The following is a 21537-nucleotide window of genomic DNA, read 5'->3' as shown; positions in this document are numbered from 1 at the left end:
ATCTCCCAAGCCCCTCCAGAAAGTTGGCATTTCTCTGGGCCAGTTAAATCAGTGTTCGGAGAAGGAATACTTTCCTGGTTACAGCCCCTCTTTTACGGGCTCATTGCCCTGGTCTGCTTCGCGGTGGTAGTTCATTGTGTCATACAACTATGCGCCCGTACAGAGTCAAAGCCAGGGGAGACGGTGGCTTTACTCTCTGTGCAATCTCACAACACAGGAGAGCGGAAAGAAGAGGAGAGATCCGATGAAGAGGAATGGTTAAGAACGTGCATTATCAAGTGGGATATGAGCCCCTTTTTCCGAAAGAAGGGGATACGAATCTTTAGGAGTTGATCAGAAAGATCGACAGGAGGGATGTGTGGTGGAAATGGTTAAAACCAGTGCATGATGGGATACTTGACCATTCTGGAGCAGCTGCGCTTTCTGGATTGCTGACGTGTATCGAGAGTAACCTTGGATGATCAGCGCAGTACCAGGAACTCCAATCAACAAGATACCAGGCCCCTGGAACCAGGAGGGACGATGCGTCTGGGGGTAAATTATGAGTCCTGATAACAGGGAACATAAGTGACTGCTGGACTCATGCTGAGAGATAATTGACATGTCTTTTAAACAATTGATCATGTACTGACCGTGGGACGCCAAAGAAAGTTATGTGAAGAGTTTGTCTCGCTGTATAAATGAGCTCTGTATAACCAAAAAAAATCAGAGTTCTGGTGGCTGTGGAGACTGCTGCTGACTCTCAGTGATGTCACGTTAATAAACTCTGAAAACAAAACTCAAAGTCGCTCTGGTGTTCTTAGTATTTCCACGACATCATATGAGGAGTGCTCACTGGAGTTTAGAAGAATGAGGGGGGAGTCTCATTAAAACCTATCAATTGCTGATAGGCTGACATAGAGTGGATGTCAAGAGGATGGTCTTATAGTGGGGGGAGTCTGGGGCCAGAGGGGATAGCCTCAGAATAGAGGAGGAATTTCTTTAGCCAGAGGATAGGGAATCTATGGAATTCATTGCAGCTCCGATGGGATTCCGGTCGAAACCCTTCGGCAGGGCTTGCTTTTCACACAGATGCTGGTGGGTACGTGGATCAGACTGCAAAGGTGATGGCAGAGACAGGGTCCGTCTCCTGGTAGGAAATGCTCAGGATATGGGCGGAACGCGGGCCAAATGGGATCAGCGCAGTAATCTTGCTTGGTTTGGGCAGAAAGGGCTGTTTCTGTGCTACTTATCAATGACTCGTCCCACTTGCCCGTATTAAGCCGTTAGTATCTATGCCCTGGTTAATGAACAGCTTGTTCAGGTGCTTCTCACGTGTTAGACCATAAGACAGAGGAACAGAATAAATCCTCCGAGCCCACGAAGTCTGCCCTGCCATTCCACCACGCCTGGTTTATTACCCCTCTCAATCTCACTCTCCTACCCTCTCCCCCTAATCTTTGACGCTCTGACTAACCAACAACCTGTCAACCTCAGCTTTAAATAGACCCGATGACTTGCCCGCCACAGCTGTTTGTGGCAACGAATTCCACAGACTCACCGCTGTCTGGCTGACGAAATTCCTCCTCATCTCTGTTCTAAAGGGACGCCCCTCCATTCTCAGGCTGTCCCCTCCCGTCTAGATCACTCCATTTTATCTCGTCCTTTCAATATTCAACAGCTTTTCCTGATCCCCACCTCCCCTCAGTGTTCTAAACTCTGATTGGCTCAGTTCTGCTCCCATACCTTGTGAGCTCCTGTGTCGTAAGGACTGGTGCTCTGGAGGCCGGGGTTTGCTCTGTCCCAGGTGGTGTGCTTACCCCCCCCCCCTGTGGCCCTGTGGGCTTCCCCCGGGGTCTCCGGTTCCCTCCCCCCATGTGGGGGTCAGTGGATTAATCGACTGCTGTGAATGGTCCTCCCATAGCGTGAGGATGAGGGGTTTAATGCGTAAGTGGGTGGTCTGTAACTGGAACACAGCCCTGTCTCTTGCCAGATTAGCTTAAATCGGAGTTGTAGGCAAAGTTAGAAGAGGTCAGGACTATTCTCTAGATCGCAGAATGAGGGCAGGTCTTATAGAAGCATTCAAAATGATCGTGGGTATTTATTGAGTGAAAGGCTTTTTCCCCTCACTGAAACGAGAGGTCATAGGTTTAGGGTGAAAGGTGAACTGTTGATGGGCAATCTGAGGAGGAACTTCACTCAGAGAGCTGCGCTCAGGGAGTGTCGGGTCAAGCTTCAGCGGAAGAGGCAGCCACGGCTTCAATTGTAACAAGTGCACAGATGGCGGGGGCGGGGGTTGGGGAGGGATACCGTCAGGTACAGGCGGATGAGGTAGGCAGAGATCAGGCCGGCAATGACTAGATGGGCCAAAGGGCCTCCTTCCGTGATCTATGACCGTCAGTCGCACCACACCCCCTCCCCCTCGTCTCGTTTAGATGTAACACAGTCTACCTGTACAGGTCGCATCGGCCCCAGAGGCCACCCTAATGATCAAAATTCCTAAAGCTCTCCCTCTTTCGCCACACGTTCACCTGTCCTGTCCTGTTTTAACCCCGCAGACAGACTATATCTCTGCTCTCCAACCTCAGCCCGAGTCCCTAAACTCCCCTCACAGGACCTCATTTCTCCTTCAGGTCCTTGTCCTTAGTACCAACACATACCTGCACTCCCACCCCCCCCCCCCCCACGGGCTGGGGATGGCGAGGGTCAACACATCGCCCCGGAGTCGTGCTCTGGGCCGCACAGCAACCCACATCCGTTCCTGTGAGAGAAAGTAGCAGAGACCGGGGCAGCTGCCACTTGATTCTATCGCACACACGACAGCAGCGTCCTGCGCGTCTGACCAGCGGGCGGAAGCAGGAACTGACTGAGATTTCTGCCCAGGAGGTGAGAGACGCTCGCTGCCGTGACAGCGGGTGAGGGACTCGACCCGGCGGGGAGGGGCGGACATTTCCACCGTGAACCGTGCGGACAAACTGCGGAGCGGAGAGCAGGAATCGCGCAGCAAAGCGGAGGTAAACAACTGTTAACACACCGAACTCTCTCGCTGTCTGGGACTTGCCAAATCAGTCTGAGATTCCCGGAACAGGGTGAGGGGAGATTCCCAGGGTTATGGGGAGTGACAAGTGGGGGAGAGAGGTAAGAGAGGGAAAAAGAGAAGGGAGAGGAGGGGGAAAAGAAAGGGAAAGAGAAGGAGGAAGGGGAAGAGATAGTGGGGAGATAAGGGGAGGGAGAAAAGGAGAAATAAAGTGGAAAGAATGACTGGAGAAAGGAAGGGAGGGAGGAGAGAGAAAGGAGAGGGAGAGTGAGAGAAAGGGGTGAAGGAGAAAGAGAGTAGAATTTATGACTGATATGTACTGCGCTGAGTCGTAAGCGTGGGAGAGTGAGATATTTTTCTTCCCATCAGTGGGAGGGTGGCACAGGGCTACGGGGAGCCCGGGGCTGACTCTCCCTGTTGCAGGGTGATGTGCTTCATGTTCTGAGAAATGTGGGTCACCTTCGGAAATCTTTTCCACCGCAGCCGCCTCTCTGAACCTCACAGTGACCTCGTTGTCGCACTTTTCCGTTTACCTGCACCGCACGTCCTCTGTAGCGGTGACATTTATTCTGCACTCCGTGGCGGAATGCACAGCGGATTCATCTGATCTGTTTGCAGGACAAACTCTTCACAGAATCTCGGTACATGTGACAATAATAAACTGGGCATCACCACTTTCAGGGAGCCGAGGACTCAGATCCTGAGGTCCCTCTGTCCATCAGTACACCTGTGGTGGAGCCACAGAGCATGGAAACAGGCCACTTGGCCCGACTGGTCCATGCTGACCGTGGAATCCTCCTTCTAATCCCAATTGCCAGTAACGCTCCTAGTCCTTCCCCTGTCAAACTGCCTCTAAACTGGTACAATTTACCGGCCTCAACCACAACCTCTGTAAAAGTCCCTACAATCTGACTTCCTCTGTTTGTCCAACCTGAACGTGATCACTTCCCTTGTCAATCAGACTCCATCTTTGTGCCCGACCAAAATATGACTTCCGCTTTTCCAATTCCCGTTAGACGTTTATACAGGAACTCTTCTCATTCTTAAACCAGTCAACCAACTCCAACCAACTCGATCCATCTTCATTCATCAGTTCTGACTGCACCCCCTCCCCCAAACCCCAGGAATCAGCCGGCTGACCTCCCTTCATAACAAAAGCATTGTTCCTCAGACAAGGGGGACAAGGCTGAGACAGAATTCCAGACCGTGTTGTCCCTGTCCCATGGTATCGGGGGACGTGGGCGCCGGGCCCCTTCATGGCGGGAGGGTTTGTTGGTGCAGTGAAGTTAAATGGAGTGCGGGCCCTCTTCGGTGAAAAGCTGACAGAAGACGGGGAGTTCACAAGGCACCTGGAGGACTGGGAGCAGTTTGCGACCCTGTGTCGAGGGATGTGCTGCTCCACGGGAGTTCTCAGAAAGGAAAGGGCTGACGTGTGAGGAGTGTTTGATGTCCCTGGGCCTGTACTCAGTGCGGTTCGGAAGGAGGAGGAGGGCATCTCGTGGTGGTGCTGGAGAGGAGGTCCTCCAGGATATTGAAGCGTCTCCATTACAAAGAGATTGTGTCCACTGTCCCGGAGTGGAGCAGGGAATTGGTGTGGGTTTATTATTGTCACACGCACGAGACACAGTCTTGCATACTCCTCATTACACCATACACTGAGGTAGAGCAAGATAGACCAATAACAAGGCAGAATAAAGCGTAACAGCTACAGACTTAACTTACAGCCAAATTAACGAGAGAGAGAGAGAGAGAGAGAGAGAGAGAGAGAGAGAGAGAGAGAGAGAGAGAGAGAGAGAGACAGACAGAGACAGAGACAGAGACACAGAGAGAGAGAGAGAGAGAGAGAGAGAGAGAGAGAGAGAGAGAGAGAGAGAGAGAGAGAGAGAGAGATGGAGATGTGCAGGGAAACAAGAAGGTGCAAGATCAGGACGAGGCAGATTGTGAGAACAAGGGACCCAAGGGACCATCTTACTGTACTGGGGGGGGATTCAATAGTCTTATGACAGTGGGGTAGAAACTGTCCTTCAACCTAGAATGCTTGCTTTTATTAGTCCAGACATTGAGTTGAGAAGTCAGGAAGTTACGTTGCAGCTTTTTGAAACTGTGGTTAGGTCACATCCGGAGTACCGTGTAGAGTTGTGGTTGCCCTACTATAGGAAGATGCGAAGGGTTTGGAAAGTAGGCAGAAGAGGTTTACTAGGATGCTTCCTCGTTTAGAAGGCTGTGCTGTCAGGAGAGACTGGAAAAACTTGGGTTGTTTTCTCTGGAGCAGCAGAGGATGAGTGGAGTCTGACCGAGCTTTACAAATTATGAGGGGAATAGTGGATGAGGAGTGTCTGTTTCCCAGGGTTGAAATGTCAAATATCAAAGGGCATTGAAGGTGAAAGGGGGTGGTTCAAGGGGGATATGAGGGGTAAGTGTTTTACTCAGCAAGTTGTGGGTGCCTGGGATGTGCTGCCCGGTCTGCTGATCCAGGCAAATGCTTTAGAGGCTTTTGAGAGATATTTGGAAAGGCTCATTGATGTAAGGAAGACGGAGGGATATGGACATGGTGTACGTAGGTGGGATTAATGTTTGGGTGTTTCTGATTTGTGTTTTAGCTGGTTCCACACAATATTGTGGGCCGAATGGCCTGTTCCTGTGCTGTACTCTTCTATGTTCTACGGTGCTGTCAGACTCAATGGCGGGGGGGGGGGAGGAGAAGAGAGGTGTCCAGGATGGGCGGGGTCTTTGATTATTTTGGCTGCTTTACTGAGGCAGCAAGAAGTTTCCGCAGAGTTCGTGGGGGTGGGGGGGGGGTTGGTTTCCTCGTGTGCTGAGCCGTATCCACAACTTTCTTCAGTTTCTCCTGACCGCAGGAAGAGCAGCTGCCAGACCGAGGCACACCGCGTCCGGATGGGATGCTTTGTCAGGTGCCTCTCGCTATCCAAGGAAAACCTACCAAGTCTCCCTCCGACCTCCGTCGCTCCCGAGAAAACAGGCCAAATTAATCCACCCTCTTCTTGTAGCTCATGTCGCCTAATCCAGTCAACATCCTTTTTCTCTTTCCTTTTACAATATTTGTATTCAGAAGAAAAAAAAGCAAGATTTACAGAGTGCAACACATAGATGCATCTCAACATAACTTGTGTACATTCATATATTGTAATAAAATTGATCAAAATGTTTAGCATAACAGATAAAGGTATACCACTCTGTCATCAACAATTTAAATATGTCATACATCATAAAAGAAATTTTTTATGTAAAAAAAGTCAACCCCCTACAACTACCAAAAGAAAAAAGCTGATGGATGACAATGGATAATTAGAAAAAAAAACATATTCACTTAAGAAGAGAAGATAAAAATATAAATAAAAGTCTGTGCACTGTGGAACTTTATAAATTGGAAAAGTAATTTAGGAAAGGTCCCCAAGTATCATGAAAAGATTGTTTCAAGACTGAGCAGCGGATCTTTTCTAAATTTAAATACGACATAATATCACGGAGCCATTGAAGATTTGTAGGAGGGGTAGACTCCTTCCATTTAAGCAAGATTGCTCTTCTTGCTAAAAGAGAGGTAAAAACTAAAACCTGTAGGTTAGGAGTATTTAAAGTTATATCTTCATTTGTAATAATACCAAACAAGGCAGTAAGGGGATTTGGGTCAAATTGGACCCTAAAAAGTTGTGAGAAGATATGAACTACTTCCCGCCAAAACTTTTCAATTGTAGGGCAAAACCAAAACATATGAATTAAAGAGGCATCAGCAGAGTTGCATTTATTACAAAGACTCCACAGAAAGCAAAGAATAGGAAAGAAAGAATGGGAAAGCAAAGACTCTGCAGATGACAGAAAATCCGAGTTGAAAATCGAAAACAGTAAAACACTTATCAGGTTAGTCAGTGCCCGGTGAGAGAGAAAAATGAGGGATCAGGGTAGGCAGATGAACTTTCATCAACATACCTGAAAATATCAATCCTAAATGCGCCAGCGTTGCCTCTCTATCCATAGATGCGGTTCGACCTGCTGAGCATTTCCAGCCTTGTGTCATGGTTTTCGATTAGTGGGGGTGGAGGAGGGAGGAAGTAGTGTAGTCGTTTGTGTTCCTGCCTCATAGCTCCACGGATCCTCGGTTGGATCGTGACCTCCATCACGGCCCACGTGAGGTTTGCACGTTCCCCGGTTTCCACCCGTGCACATTGTGGTCGTGCTTGCCCTTTAAAGGAGCCTGGAGCCCTGCCAGTGATTGGAGTTGTTCTTCACAGCCTCCTAGCATTAGCAGGAGCTACGAGTGGCTCATTGCCTGCAGAGAAGGTGCTGCACCACAGGGGCCACACACTACACTCGTGTGTTTTGCTTGCATTTCAGCCGCACGATGGAAAGACCCTGTGGACTTGTAACGGCCAGGAACACTCCAGGTGAGCAGTTATCCCCGTCTACCACAGTTCCTTTCCACACAGGAGGACGTTTGTGCCATCGGGTCCGTGCTGTCTCACACAATCCCATTCCTTTATGAACTTCCCCGGTGCCAGAGATGGATTTGGGATTGAATTGGGAATGGGATGAGGTCCATTGGGATTGCGAATGAGAAAGGGTGGGGTCTGTTGGGAATGTGCACAGCGGGAATGAATGGGAAAGAGAAGAGTCCATTGGGATTATGTACGGTGGGAGTGATGGGGAGGGGGTGGAGTCCATTCGGATTGTTATCAGTGGGAGTGAACACAAAGGAGTGGGGTCTGTTGGAATTGTATATGGTGGGAATAAATGGGAACGATGGGTCCCATTGGGATAGTAGACGGTTGGAGTGAATGGGAAGGGGAGTTCCCTTGGGATTGTATATGGTGGGAGTGAATGTGAAGGGGTAGTCCATTGTGTACGGTGGGAGTGAATGGGAATGGGTGTGTCTCCATTGGGATTTCCAATATTGGTTTCTACACCCTCCCCCTCACCTTGTTATTCCCCCATCCCGACCCAGTTGCTCTGAAGAAGATCTCGGTGCCAGTGGAGGTGAAGGGGTTTGTGGCCGATGTGTCTGCAGACCTGGAGTACAGGAATGAGGAGGCTTCTCCCCTGGAGGCCGTGTTCACATTCCCTGTGGACAGCGATTCTGCCGTCTACATCTTCCAAGCGACGGTGGACGGGAAGACGATCGTCGCCGAGATAAAGGAACGGGAACAGGTGGGAGTTGGGTGGGTGGGTGTGTGGGAAAGGGTACGGAGAGCTGTGGGCCGACCAGCTCCCATAGGCAGATCAGAGGTTGGGGGTCGCTGAAGAGAGGGGGAGAGCGTGATGTTGTATCTTTGTCCACTGAAGTTTATCCAGGAATCTCCAGGCAGACCCGAAGATGCAGAGATGGAGGAGTGTTTGATATGGTGACAAATGGAAGATCTGTGGTTCCGCATCCCAGGAAGAGTCCTGGAGTGGGAATCCGCTTCAGTGTCCCAGGATGGGAGGAGGAGGGGTTCGGGATTAGGGTGTGCAGGGGTGGAGATCTGGTTCAGGATGGAGGTGTCAGGACACCGGAGCAGGGATCCAATCACAGACCCAGTACTGAGCACACAGTGATATTAATCGAGTAACAAATCCCGAGGTGCAAACAAAGTCGGCGCCAAAGTTCAGGCAGAGATCAAAACGCTGAGAGAAATCCAAACACCAGAATCGGGAAACAGGCAGAGTCCATATTCAGACGGACAGAGTACAGATACGAATGCTGGTAAGGCTCAGGAAAACTCACTGGCACAATCGGGCCACCAACAGGTGAAAACACGGGACTGAGATACACTGAGCAATAAACAGAGAGGCAGATGATAGGTGGAGCACCGTGAGACAGAAGTGGCAGCAAAACAGGTAATAATGAGAAACAGGAGAGAGACGGAGTACTCAGTGATACAGGGGCCGGAGTAGAGCAGGAACGGGGGCAGGGGCACATGGGGCATGAAACTGGAACTACTGACAGGATGGGAGTACAATTCTAGGGGAGGGAACTCGGGAATTTGGGTTGGAAGCTGATTTCTCGGAGGGGCAAAGGGTAGGAGAGGGTGGCAGGAGGGTGAGGTACCTGCCAATGGATGGGATGGGTCCAGGGTCCTGAGTGAGCCGTGCCTCCCGTGGTTGGGTCTTATGTCTAGCGAGATGGGAGCAGTGGGGAGGTCTGCCCTTTGGACCGGAACTGAGACCTTTAATGGTGCCCCACATCTCATATGGGATCCTGGGATCTCCGACTCCAGTTTGGGACAGACGTATTCTGGATCAAGTGACAGATCCCTCGGATCTGGGACTCGAGATTGAACCAGACTCCACATGTGGGGTGGGGGAGAGGAAGAGGCAGCTCTGGTGAATCTGTCTGCTTGATAAAGAGCCCCTCCTCTGCTCTCTGTCCCAACCTGCCCACGCCCCTCCCCTCCAGGCTCAGGACGCCTACGACGATGCCATCTCCTCCGGCCAGGAGGCCTTCCTGCTCCAGGAGGACAGCAGTAGCAGTGACGTCTTCACCTGCAGGGTGGGCAACCTGCCCCTAGGCTGTGCGGCCACCGTCTCCTTCAGCCTGGCCCAGGAACTGCCCATCGAGGCTGATGGTGCCTTCCGCTTCACTCTGCCCGCTGTCCTAAACCCCCGGTACTCCCCTGCAGGTAAGTTCCTGGTCCCAAAGAGAGGGTCACCCACCGATGCTGCCCTGCAGTAGGAGAGAGTCAGACACAGGGTGAGGCTCCCCCCACACCGTCCCGTCACACACTCCCAGGTACAGGGTCAGACACAGGGTGAGGTTCCCTCCACACCGTCCCGTCACATACTCCCAGGTACAGGGTCAGACACAGGGTGAGGCTCCCTCCACACCGTCCCGTCACACACTCCCAGGGACAGGGTCAGACACAGGGTGAGACTCCCCCCACACCGTCCCGTCACACACTCCCAGGGACAGGGTCAGACACAGGGTGAGATTCCCTACTCACCGTCCCGTCACACACTCCCAGGGACAGGGTCAGTCTCCCCCATTCAGTGAACTTGAATCTAACCAAACCACCTCCAACTCTCCCAGGCAACCAGGGTCCCTGTATAACCCAGGTCAGTGCCCCCACGGACAAGCCACTCTACACTTTGGAGCTGGAGGCTCATTTCCACAGCCCACATGGGATCTCCCGGATCCAATCCAATTGCCAAGTGACACCCGTGCACTGCTTAGTGGGCAAAATCAGGGCACATGGTATTGGGGCAGAGTACTGACATGGATTGAGAATTGGCTGGCTGACAGGAAACAAAGAGTAGCGATTAACGGGTCCCTTTCGGAATGGCAGGCTGTGACCAGTGGGGTACCGCAAGGTTTGGTGCTGGGACCGCAGCTGTTTACAATATACATTAATGATTAAGATGAAGGGATTAAAAGTAACATTAGGAAATTTGCTGATGACACAAAGCTGGGTGGCAGTGTGAAATGTCAGGAGGATGTTATGAGAATGCAGGGTGACTTGGACAGGTTGGGACAGTGGGCAAATGCATGGCAGATGCAGTTTAATGTGGATAAATGTGAGGTTATTCACTTTGTTGGCAAGAACAGGAAGGCAGATTGCTATCTGAATGGTCTCAAGTTAGGAAAAAGGGAAGTACAACGAGATCTAGGTGTTCTTGTACATCAGTCAATGAAAGCAAGCATGCAGGTACAGCAGGCAGAGAAGAAAGCTAATGGCATGCTGGCTTTTATAACAAGAGGAATTGAGTATAGGAGTAAAGTGGTCCTTCTGCAGCTGTACAGGGCCCTGATGAGACCCCACCTGGAGTATTGTGTGCAGTTTTGGTCTCCGAATTTGAGAAAGGACATCCTTGCTATTGAGGGAGTGCAGCGTAGGTTCACAAGGTTAATTCCCGGAATGGCGGGACTGTCATATGTTGAAAGATTAGAGCGACTGGGCTTGAATACATTGGAATTTAGAAGGATGAGAGGGGATCTGATTGAAACATATAAGATTATTAAGGGATTGGACACGCTGGAGGCAGGAAACATGTTCCCGCTGATGGGTGAGTCCAGAACTAAAGGCCACAGTTTAAGAATAAGGGGTAGGCCATTTAGAACAGAGATGCGGAAAAAAATTTTCACCCGGAGAGTGGTGGATATGTGGAATGCTCTGCCCTAGAAGGCAGTGGAGGCCAAGTCTCTGGATGGATTCAGGAGAGAGTTAGATAGAGCTCTTATAGATAGCGGGGTCAAGGGATATGGGGAGAGGGCAGGAACAGGGTACTGACTGTGTATGATCAGTCATGATCACAGTGAATGGCGGTGCTGGCTAGAAGGGCCGAATGGCCTACTCCTGCACCCACTGTCTATTATCCATTGTCTATTGTCTATTGCTTATTTAATTTAACTATTTACTGTAAATCACCGTTTTGTTTCTACACTCCCGCTGTACTGCTGCCGCAAAGTGAACAGATTTCACGACACCTGCCGGTGGTTTGAAACCTGATTGCGGTGAAGGATGGCGTGGGAAACGCCTTCACCACCCTGGTTACCCGTGACAAGTCCAGTTTTTTCAAACGTGGATCTAGGTACCGCCAAACGGAACGGCGTTCCTCTGGGCCAGAGTGCACAATGCAGAGTATATCACTCACACACAACACCAAAGGTAACATTACCAGAAACAAATTAACCAATAACAAGGTGCATTCTGGACACAAGTGAAAAGTAAACCGTATAACACTGCGGGGGCTGTGTTTGTGATGAGTCCTGGGTGGTGGCAGGGAGTTCAGTCAACCTGCGTAGCAGCTTTGAGTGTCCTATGGACTCGGACCCCAAGATCCCTCTGATCCTCCACACTGCCGAGAGTCTTACCATTAATGCTATATTCTGCCATCATATTTGACCCACCAAAATGAACCACCTCACACCTATCTGGGTTGAATTCCATCTGCCACTTCTCAGCCCAGTTTTGCATCCTATAAATGTCCCGCTGTAACCTCTGACAGCCCTCCACACTATCCACAACACCTCCAACCTTTCATCAGCAAATTTACTAACCCATCCCTCCACTTCCTCATCCGGGTCATGTATAAAAATCACTAAGAGTAGGGGTCCCAGAACAGATCCCTGAGGCAATAAGTTTTAATCATGGTCTTTAGTGTAGCGTGGAATCTTTCCAACGCCCCTTGGGATTCCGGATGGTATGCAGAGGCTAAAATTTGTTTGACCCCCAGCTGGGTCATCATCTGCCGAAATGCTCTGGACGTGAATGTACTCCCCTGACACCACTGTATCCTTAGGCAGCCCCACTGTGGTAAAGAATCTAATGAGGGCCCTCACCACCACAGCGGTCTTAATATTTCCCAGAGGCACAGCCTCTGTAAATCGTGTAGCGGCACACATCAGGGTCATGACGCACTGCCGCCCCCTCGCAGTTTTAGGTAAAGGACCCACAAAATCCACAATGATTCGGGAGAAAGGCTCCTCACATGCGGGGATGGGTCGGAGGGATAACTTGGTTCGGTTTACCCACCACCTGACATGTATGACACCTTTTACAATACTCGGTAATATCTTTTCTCAGGTTTGGCCAATAGGACTCTCTCATAACCCGATCCACTGTCTTCCTTATTCCCAAATGCCCACCCAAGGGTCCGTTATGGGCTAAGTTCAAAATTTCATCCCGATACACTTTCGGAACTACTACCTGATGTACCACCGCCCAGTCCTCATCGACCGGCGCCGCGGGGGGGGGGGGCCTCCATTTTCTCATCACACCCTCTTTCAGGTAGTAACCCTCGGGCTCTGTCTCCATCTCGGTCTCAGAAAGAACCAACTCTCTCAAGGCTACCAGCTTCTCGTCACCTCCCTGTTCCCGGACAAACTCTCTTCTTGCTAAGGTTAGGTCTACCTCCCCCCGCTTACTCTCTCTTCCCTCTCTACTCTCCGGTTTACCTTCCTCTCACCCTCGTTGGAACAGAGTCGGCAAAAACGTCTCGGCCAAATCGATACGGGCCGGATTTAAACTGCCCTCTGACTCGGCTGCCTTTTTCGACATGCTGTGAGTGACCGCGCATGCGGGATAGATCTTGGAATCTGGGGGCGGGGCCTCAACCCTCACAGGCTTGTTTGTCAGTTTCACCCACCTTTCCACCCGCCAAGTCGTTACCCAGCAGGACGTCCACGCCTTCCCCCGGCAACTCCGGCAGTACCCCCAATTCCACTGGCCCAGACACCAGCTCACAATTCAGAATGACCCTATGCAATGGCACCACTTCGCTCCATTTTCCTATGCCTCTCAGGGCTACCTCTCCCGTCGGAGGACCAAAATCTAGCACCTTACTGCTAATCAATGACAACTCAGCCCCCGTGTCTCTCCAGATCCGCACTGCCTCCCTCTTTCACAGACACGGTTCCCTTTGAACTAAACGTCTCACGCCCCTCCTGTACTCCCTCTACCGGGGGCCCTCTCGTCGATTTGCTGATCGGCGCAATACGGCCTATAGGTATAGCTGCTTTCCCTTTTCCTGGCTCCTTCCTCGGAGCGGGGCATTTAGATGCAATATGACCCACCTTTGCACAATTAAAACAGGTCAAGCCAGGAAATACCCTGGCTTCGGGCCTCTCCTCCTCAATTTTACCGCTAGCTCCCGGCTGAGTTTCTCGCTTAGCCGGCGGGCTTTCCCTACCGTTCCCACGGTCTCTCGGGTAACTTTTAGTCGAGGAAAACTTTGTCTTGTGGGTTAAGGCATATTCATCTGCGAACCTAGCGAATTCGGAGATGGACTTATTCGGCTTCTCATTCAGATACGTCCGGATATCCTCTGAAACACAACCTTTAAATTCCTCAATCAGAATTAACTCCCTGAGACGCCCATAATCCTCTTCCACTCTCTCTGAGGTGCACCACCGGTCCAAGAGCACACCCTTCTCATAGGCAAACTCGGGATACGTCTGATTCCACACTTTCCTTAAATTTCTAAACTTTTGTCTAAACGCCTCAGATACTAGATCATAACTCCGGAGAATGGCCGCCTTTACTTTGTCATAACTCTCCTCCTCCATGGCCAACGCCGCATATGCCCGCGGTGCCTTCCCTGTTAACACACTTTGTAACAGCGCCACCCACTGACCTCTGGGCCACTTCTGATTCACTGCCAGCTTTTCAAAAAGCAAGAAGTAACTATCGACGTCCGTTTCCTCGAACGGAGGTACTAGCCTCAATTCTCGACTAACATTGAAACGCTCCTCTCGGTCTGACCCCGGAACTCGTGGCTCCTGCCGTAACTTCTCCATCTCCAAGTCATGTTTCCTGTTTCTCTTTTTCATCTGCTTCCAGCTGTTTTAACTTCATTTCATGTTCTCTCTCTCTCTCGGCCCTCTCCCTCTCTTGCTCTCTCTCGGCCCTCTCCCTCTCTTTCTCTCTCTCGGCCCTCTCCCTCTCTTGCTCTCTCTCGGCCCTCTCCCTCTCTTGCTCTCTCTCGGCCCTCTCCCTCTCTTGCTCTCCCTCGGCCCTCTCCCTCTCTTGCTCTCCCTCGGCCCTCTCCCTCTCTTGCTCTCTCTCGGCCCTCTCCCTCTCTTGCTCTCTCTCGGCCCTCTCCCTCTCTTGCTCTCTCTCGGCCCCCTCCCTCTCTTGCTCTCTCTCGGCCCTCTCCCTCTCTTGCTCTCTCTCGGCCCTCTCCCTCTCTCTCTCTTTCTCTCTCTCTCTCTCGGCTGCCTCCAGCTACTTTAACTTAATTGCATGTTCCAACTTTAATTTCTCCAACTCTAACTGAGCTGTCCCACTAGCGGGTGCCTCCTCAGGGATATTTTCCGACACCTCATCTGTAAACACCTTCTTCCCAATATAATACTGAGTTATTGCCCTTCGCACCTCCCACTTTTTCATTGACAACCTCTCCCCTGCGAGGTTTAACTCCTTCGCCAATTTTATCAAGTCTGATTTGGAGGCCACCTCCAGCGCCTCCAGAGTCGGGTTTTCTATAAATTCACCCACGTCCATCTTTGATGGTTTCCCGTCTGGCTACCCGCGTAACCAGATCCAAGTTTTGGACTTACAATCCCGATTCACTGCCCTCCCAATTTGGTGTCAAATTCCTGGACGAGAACCCCAACTTTGTTACTAAATTCCCGTAACTGGATCACTTACCAGCAAAGATAGAGAAGTCCGTTGAAGTCTGATGGTACTATTTTTAAAAGTATTTATTGATTGAGAGAAATGATTCTTAAGGAGTCCATTTAGAATGTGCTGACACAGAAAGAACGTGCAAAGCAACTTGCAGGGCAACGTATAAACCAATTTGCAAAATCAGGATGAAACAATAGCTTGCTGATTAAAGAAGCGATACGGGTAACGGGAAGACATGCTTAACGGTTGAACAATAACGGTGTTAGTGCGCTGAGGCTGATAAGTGGGCCAAAGGAGTAATCACATTTGTAATTTTGTAATGAGATTAAAGAAGAATGTAGGGTATAAAAAACTGTGCAAAGTGTAATTCGGCACTCAATCTAGCAGGAGCTGGTTGGGTCCGACTCTGCAGACTCGAAAAATAAAGTTTACCGTTCTGCAAATTGCTGAGACTCAGTGTGTTTCTGACAACGTGGGGGCTCGTCCAGGATCCACACTCCGGCCGCGGTGGACACGAGGAAGGACATCGGAGACGGTGCACCCCGCCGAGTTTGGCGGTCCCTGACTCCTTGCTCGTCGCTCCAACGCGGCTTGAGCTAGTGATATCCGGACAGCGCAGAGCGGTAAACGGGGAGAAGGGGACAGTACCTGGTACTGGAAGTCCCCAGGACGCACCGGGTAAGTGCCTACTATTATAGTAGAAGGGTGCGGGAATAAGTAAGGACGGAGAAGACCGGGATCGCTACCCGGGGGTCCTCCTGATAAAAGTCCTTGGGACGCACCGGGTAAAGTGCCTACTGTTGCAGTAGGAGGGTGCGGGATTAAGTAAGAGCGGAATAAGATGGGAGGGGGTGGCTCTAAAAAGAAAGAGGAGACGGAGAAGACCGAGACCATACCCGGGGGTTCCTCCTGATAGCCCCCTCGGTAGAATGTTTGAGAATTGGGGATGTGGAAGACTAAAAGGGAAACAAAAGAAAAAAATGATACAGTACTGTTTAATTTGGTCGAAACAGCCGATAGAAAAACCTGCGGTCTGGTGGCCGCGGCTTGGGTCTGAGGAGGATTGGGTACGACAAGCCTTAAACATTTACGTTAATTCAAAACCAAATGTAAAACCGGAAGAAATTGCTTATGCTTTTTGTTGGGCTCCCTGGCCAGGAGTAACAACAAAGAGTTTTAAATTGGGCATTAAAGGGGAGCGGAAGTGGGACCCACTCGATCATTTACCCCCTCCCTATGTCCAGCCTTCTGCGCCCCTTGCGGGAGCAGAGGGAGAACGTGAAGAAAGTGAAAAAACAGAAGAAATAGACCCGGAGAGGGAAGAGAGGGATGTTAGGGAAAAAGCAAAAGCAAGGATCGAAACAAGGAGTGTGACAAGAGCAGATAAGAAAAAGAAAGACGAATTAAAAAAGGAAGAGGTACAGCTGTGTCCCCTTCGAGAGGTTCCAATGGGAGGAGAACGGGGAGGAACAGGATTTGTAAACGTCCCTCTGACAAGTACCGAAGTACGAGGATTTAAGAAAGATATGAAAACTTTATTAGAAGATCCAATGGGACTAGCAGAACAGTTGGATCAATTCTTAGGACCTAATGTTTACACTTGGGAAGAAATGCATGCGATTATGGGAACGCTATTTTCTGCACAAGAGAGGCAAATGATACGACAAGCTGCAATATCAATTTGGGGAAGGGAACAGCCGAATGAGTTACCGGGGGACCGGAAATTTCCAGTAAACGACCCACAGTGGGACAAACAAGCAGAAGAGAGAAGACGGCAATATCCCATTGCCATGGAAGGGAGGGGATTACAACCTGTAATTGAGACATTAGTATCAGATGGACTCCTGGAAGAATGTATGTCACCCTTTAATACCCCCATCCTACCGGTCCGAAAGCCCGACGGCACGTATCGAATGGTTCAAGATCTGAGAGGCTTAAATGCGGTAGTCCAAACACGATACCCGGTAGTGCCTAACCCCTATACATTAATGAGCAAAATACCTCCTGAACATGAATGGTTCAGTGTGATAGATCTAAAAGATGCCTTTTGGAGTTGCCCGTTGGAGGAAGGTAGCCGAGATATGTTCGCATTTGAATGGGAAAATCCCTTCACTGGGCGGAAGAAGCAACTCCGGTGGACCGTCTTGCCCCAAGGGTTCACGGAGTCCCCAAACCTATTCGAACAGGTACTGGAGCAAGTATTGGCTGGATTCCATTGTACCGAAAAGAACCAACTATTACAGTATGTCGATGACCTACTGCTATCGGGACCAGCAGAGGAGGTAGTGCGAGACGATACTATAAGACTCCTGAATTACCTAGGAGAAAAAGGATTGCGGGTGTCCAAGAAGAAACTGCAATTTGTCGAGAAGGAAATAACATATCTCGGACACAGAGTCAGTAAAGGGCACCGCCAAATAACCCCAGAAAGAATAGCGGCAATAACTAAAATACCACTTCCCAGGACAAAGAAGGAAATAAGACAATTTCTGGGCTTAGTGGGCTATTGCCGGATTTGGATAGAGAATTATACCTCCCTGGTGAAGTTTATGTACGACAAATTGGCAAAGGAAGACCGGGGAATAATCAGCTGGACCGAAGAAGAAGAACAGAAGTTCCGGAAAATAAAAGGAGTCACCAGTGATACAAAAATAGAGGACTTATCAGATGATGTTGTGAATGAGGAAACCAAAAGGAGAGACCAGATCATAAGGGGAACAATAGAAGGATTAATAAAAGGGAATACTCCAGTGAACTAAATGTCCCTTCCCTAGATTAAGATACATGAACTAGAAGAAGAAAAAAGAATGAGAAGGAAGTTGGCTACCAGTGTCAGAACAACTGTAGAAGAAGCACGGAAATTAACCTTTGGGGGAAGAATGACGGTGTATACCCAGCACTCCGTTAGCACCCTCTTAGCCCAAAAAGCTCAGCGGTGGTTGACGGACTCTCGCATACTGAAATACGAAACCATTCTGATGGTCGGGGATGATGTAAGCTTTGAAAGGAACAATAGTTGTAACCCGGCACAGTTCTTATACGGGGAATCAACAGGGGAGCCCGACAAACATCAGAAGGCAAGTGGAAGACCCCCGACGGACGGCAAGTACTGAATAAGGAAGTAACTCGTCATATACTGCAACAACTACACCAACAAAGCCATTGGGGAGTGCAAGCTATGTGCGACACTATCCTAAGGTTCTATGTTTGTAAAGGGATATTCACACTAGCTCAACAGGAGGTGTGGGGCTGTTACACCTGTCAAAAGGTAAACAAGAAAATGATGCGTGCCACCCATAAGGGGGGACAAACACTAGCCGTCCGACCGTTCCATCGGATCCAAATAGACTTTACGGAACTACCACAAGTTCAGAGATGGAAGTACCTGTTAGTAATTGTGGATCACTTCACTAGGTGGCTGGAAGCATTCCCAACCACTAAAGCGGACGCCCCTACAGTGGCACGGATCCTATTAGAAAATATAGTCCCGAGATATGGAATAATGGGGTCTATTGATTCAGATAGGGGAACACACTTTGCCTCAAAAACACACCAGCTAATCTGTGACGCCTTAGGAATCCAGTGGAAGCTGCACACCCCCTGGCACCCTCAGAGCTCAGGAAGAGTTGAGAGGATGAACAGTACTTTGAAGACGCAATTGACAAAACTAATGATGGAAACCAAGCTACCCTGGACCAAGTGTCTACCCCTGGCCCTACTAAGAATCCGCACGGCTCCTCGAAAAGATATAGGAGTATCCCCTTATGAAATGTTGTTTGGCCTTCCATATTGGAACAAGGTGGAGGGCTATCCTTCCCTGCAAGGGGGAGATGTCTTTGTAAGGGACTATTTACAGGCACTGTCTCGTTCTTTTGCAGAATTGCGCAGGAAGGGGTTACTCGCACAAACCCCACCTCTGGACTTCGCACTCCACCGAACTCAGCCCGGTGACTGGGTCCTGATTAAGACTTGGAAGCCAGAGAAGTTACAGCCGCAGTGAGAAGGCCCATTCCAGGTGCTACTGACCACCGAAGCCGCAGTAAGGACAAAAGAAAAAGGGTGGACCCACGCCGCGAGAATCAAGGGACCCGTAAAGCCCGAAGAAGGTGCAGAATGGACTTGCGTCCAGGGAGAAGACCCGATGGTGCTAAAGCTCAAAAGACAGACAGAATGAACTTTGGGACTGTAATGTATATACTGCTATTGTTGAGAAGCGCTGAAGGGGGATTTGATAAGTGCAGGACGACGGTAAGGGTGGGCATGACGGTTTTTCCAGGGTCCTTTGTGTCACACTCGCATGTAAACGAGAAATGTTATGACTACAACAAAAAGGAGGAGTATGTGGAAAGTTTAATCTAACCAACTGCTGCTTAAAGATAGATGACAACGGAAAGGTTGTTCAAAAAATATCAGATAAAATAAGGAAACTGGCCCACGTGCCGGTACAGACCTGGAAGCTGCTGGGGTATTGGGACTGGCTGGACGGATGGTTGAAAGGAGGCTGGTGGCTAACCGCTTTAGGGGTTATAGGAGGGGGATTGATGGTCCTCCTTCTGCTACCATGTCTGATCCCCTGCTTGCGGGAGCTAGTAGCTCGGGTGGCAAGACAAGTCATGCAACCAGGGGCCCCGGCTGATCCTGTTCAGGTACTCCTACAAAAGGAAATAGAGCTAGAGGAAGAAGCCTATGTAAACCCGTGGCAAAAGCCCAACTGATAGCACATTCTAAAAAGAAAAAGGGTGGATTGAGAGAAATGATTCTTAAGGAGTCCATTTAGAATGTGCTGACACAGAAAGAACGTGCAAAGCAACTTGCAGGGCAACGTATAAACCAATTTGCAAAATCAGGATGAAACAATAGCTTGCTGATTAAAGAAGCGATACGGGTAACGGGAAGACATGCTTAACGGTTGAACAATAACGGTGTTAATGCGCTGAGGCTGATAAGTGGGCCAAAGGGGTAATCACATTTGTAATTTTGTAATGAGATTAAAGAAGAATGTAGGGTATAAAAAACTGTGCAAAGTGTAATTCGGCACTCAATCTAGCAGGAGCTGGTTGGGTCCGACTCTGCAGACTCGAAAAATAAAGTTTACCGTTCTGCAAATTGCTGAGACTCAGTGTGTTTCTGACATTGATAAAGGGCACAAAAAGAAGATTAATGCTAACATACAGATAATATACGTGGTCAATACTAAATCTCAGCGCGGGAATAATAATAACCGATAAGAAATAACTCTATCGTTGTCTCGGGGTTACTGTATTGTCCGATGGAGAGATAAGTCACTATCAGTTCGATCACGCTGCAGCGTTGTTGGGTTTAAAAGTGATGCGGTTTAAACTTGCCCAGGTCTTTTACGATGCCAATCCGTTGACAGGGGAGCGGGTTTCCCCGTTGTTGGCTAAAAAGCCGTTTTCCGTGGTTTCAGCCACCAATTCCAGCCACGGAATTGAACGCACGTCGCTTGGTGTCCGATGACCGACTGCTGTTACGTGGTCGCTTAACGTTTCTTCTGGTGCGTCTGAGGGGTTGTTCCTACAGCCCCTCTTTTATTCTGCCTCGCAGGGTCATAGATGTCAATCAGGTTGGGGGGTGATGGAATCTCTCCCTCAACCAGCCCGCTTTGCCCGAGGGCATTCACGTAGCAGAGCATCTCAATCCACAAATCTGTCTCCCCATGTCCGGTAGCTTTACATCGCTATGGGGGGGGGGGGGGGGAGAGAGAAACGTGACATCCTGCACGTCTCCCCCTCATGTCTTGGGCAACCCATGTCTGAGTCAACCCAACAGTGATCTGGCGATTCTCCCAAAGGAGGGGGCTACGGACGTAAAAAAGGCTGCTTGCATTTACCTTGTCTGGGCACTTCATAATATTATATACCTCTACCAAATCTCCCCTCAATCTTCTACTTTCAAAGGAATAAAGTCCTAACTTGTCCAATCTTTCCTCATAACTCCGGTCCTCCAGACCTGGCAGCAACCTTGTAAATTTTCTCTGTCCTCTTTCAACCTTGTTTACATCTTTTCTGTAGGTCGGTGACCAAAACTGTGAGTTTACAGTAGTTTTATATCTTTGCCCTGTACTGCCACACAAAATGACAAATTTCAGATTATTAAAGTTTGTGATAATAAACCGGATTGCGAATGTTGGGCCGAAGGGCCTCACTCGCTGCTCTGACGTATCCGACTCCGCCCCGTGAACAGCTGACCTGGACGCGCACGACTCCGCCTCGTGAACGGCTGACCTGGTCGCGCACGACTCCGCCTCGTGAACGGCTGACCTGGACGCGCCCGACTCCGCCTCGTGAACAGCTGACCTGGACGCGCCCGACTCCGCCTCGTGAACAGCTGACCTGGACGCGCCCGACTCCGCCTCGTGAACAGCTGACCTGGACGCGCCCGACTCCGCCTCGTGAACAGCTGACCTGGACGCGCACGACTCCGCCTCGTGAACAGCTGACCTGG

General features: G+C 49.9%; 1 protein-coding gene across 2 annotated transcripts; it reads left to right on the top strand.

Annotated features, from left to right (window-relative positions):
• The first annotated feature begins 2832 nt into the window (after positions 1 to 2832).
• On the top strand, positions 2833 to 21345 carry LOC132381860 (von Willebrand factor A domain-containing protein 5A-like). 2 transcript variants are annotated; one of them, XM_059951544.1, is made up of 5 exons: positions 2833 to 2993; positions 7367 to 7416; positions 7974 to 8176; positions 9405 to 9627; positions 18951 to 21345. In XM_059951544.1, the coding sequence occupies exons 2-5, from the start codon at positions 7374 to 7376 to the stop codon at positions 19070 to 19072; spliced, it is 591 nt and encodes a 196-aa protein (XP_059807527.1). In that variant the 5' UTR covers positions 2833 to 2993; positions 7367 to 7373; the 3' UTR covers positions 19073 to 21345. The 2 variants fall into 2 exon arrangements, with proteins under 2 accessions (XP_059807527.1, XP_059807528.1); XM_059951545.1 differs by lacking the exon at positions 18951 to 21345 and adding an exon at positions 11534 to 11634.
• The last annotated feature ends 192 nt before the right edge of the window (positions 21346 to 21537 follow it).

The sequence above is a fragment of the Hypanus sabinus genome, chromosome 26, assembly GCF_030144855.1.
Source record: "Hypanus sabinus isolate sHypSab1 chromosome 26, sHypSab1.hap1, whole genome shotgun sequence".
Lineage (NCBI taxonomy): Eukaryota > Metazoa > Chordata > Chondrichthyes > Myliobatiformes > Dasyatidae > Hypanus > Hypanus sabinus.
This window is presented reverse-complemented; position numbering and strand designations above follow the sequence as displayed.

What these genes read in the sequence shown, in the direction of transcription:
- LOC132381860 (XM_059951544.1), top strand. Translation starts at nt 7,374, where the DNA reads ATGGAAAGACCCTGTGGACTTGTAACGGCCAGGAACACTCCAG. An exon ending in AACGGCCAGGAACACTCCAG is followed by an intron (nt 7,417 to 7,973) that starts GTGAGCAGTTAT and finishes ATCCCGACCCAG; the next exon opens with TTGCTCTGAAGAAGATCTCG. An exon ending in CCCCCGGTACTCCCCTGCAG is followed by an intron (nt 9,628 to 18,950) that starts GTAAGTTCCTGG and finishes GTTCTTTTGCAG; the next exon opens with AATTGCGCAGGAAGGGGTTA.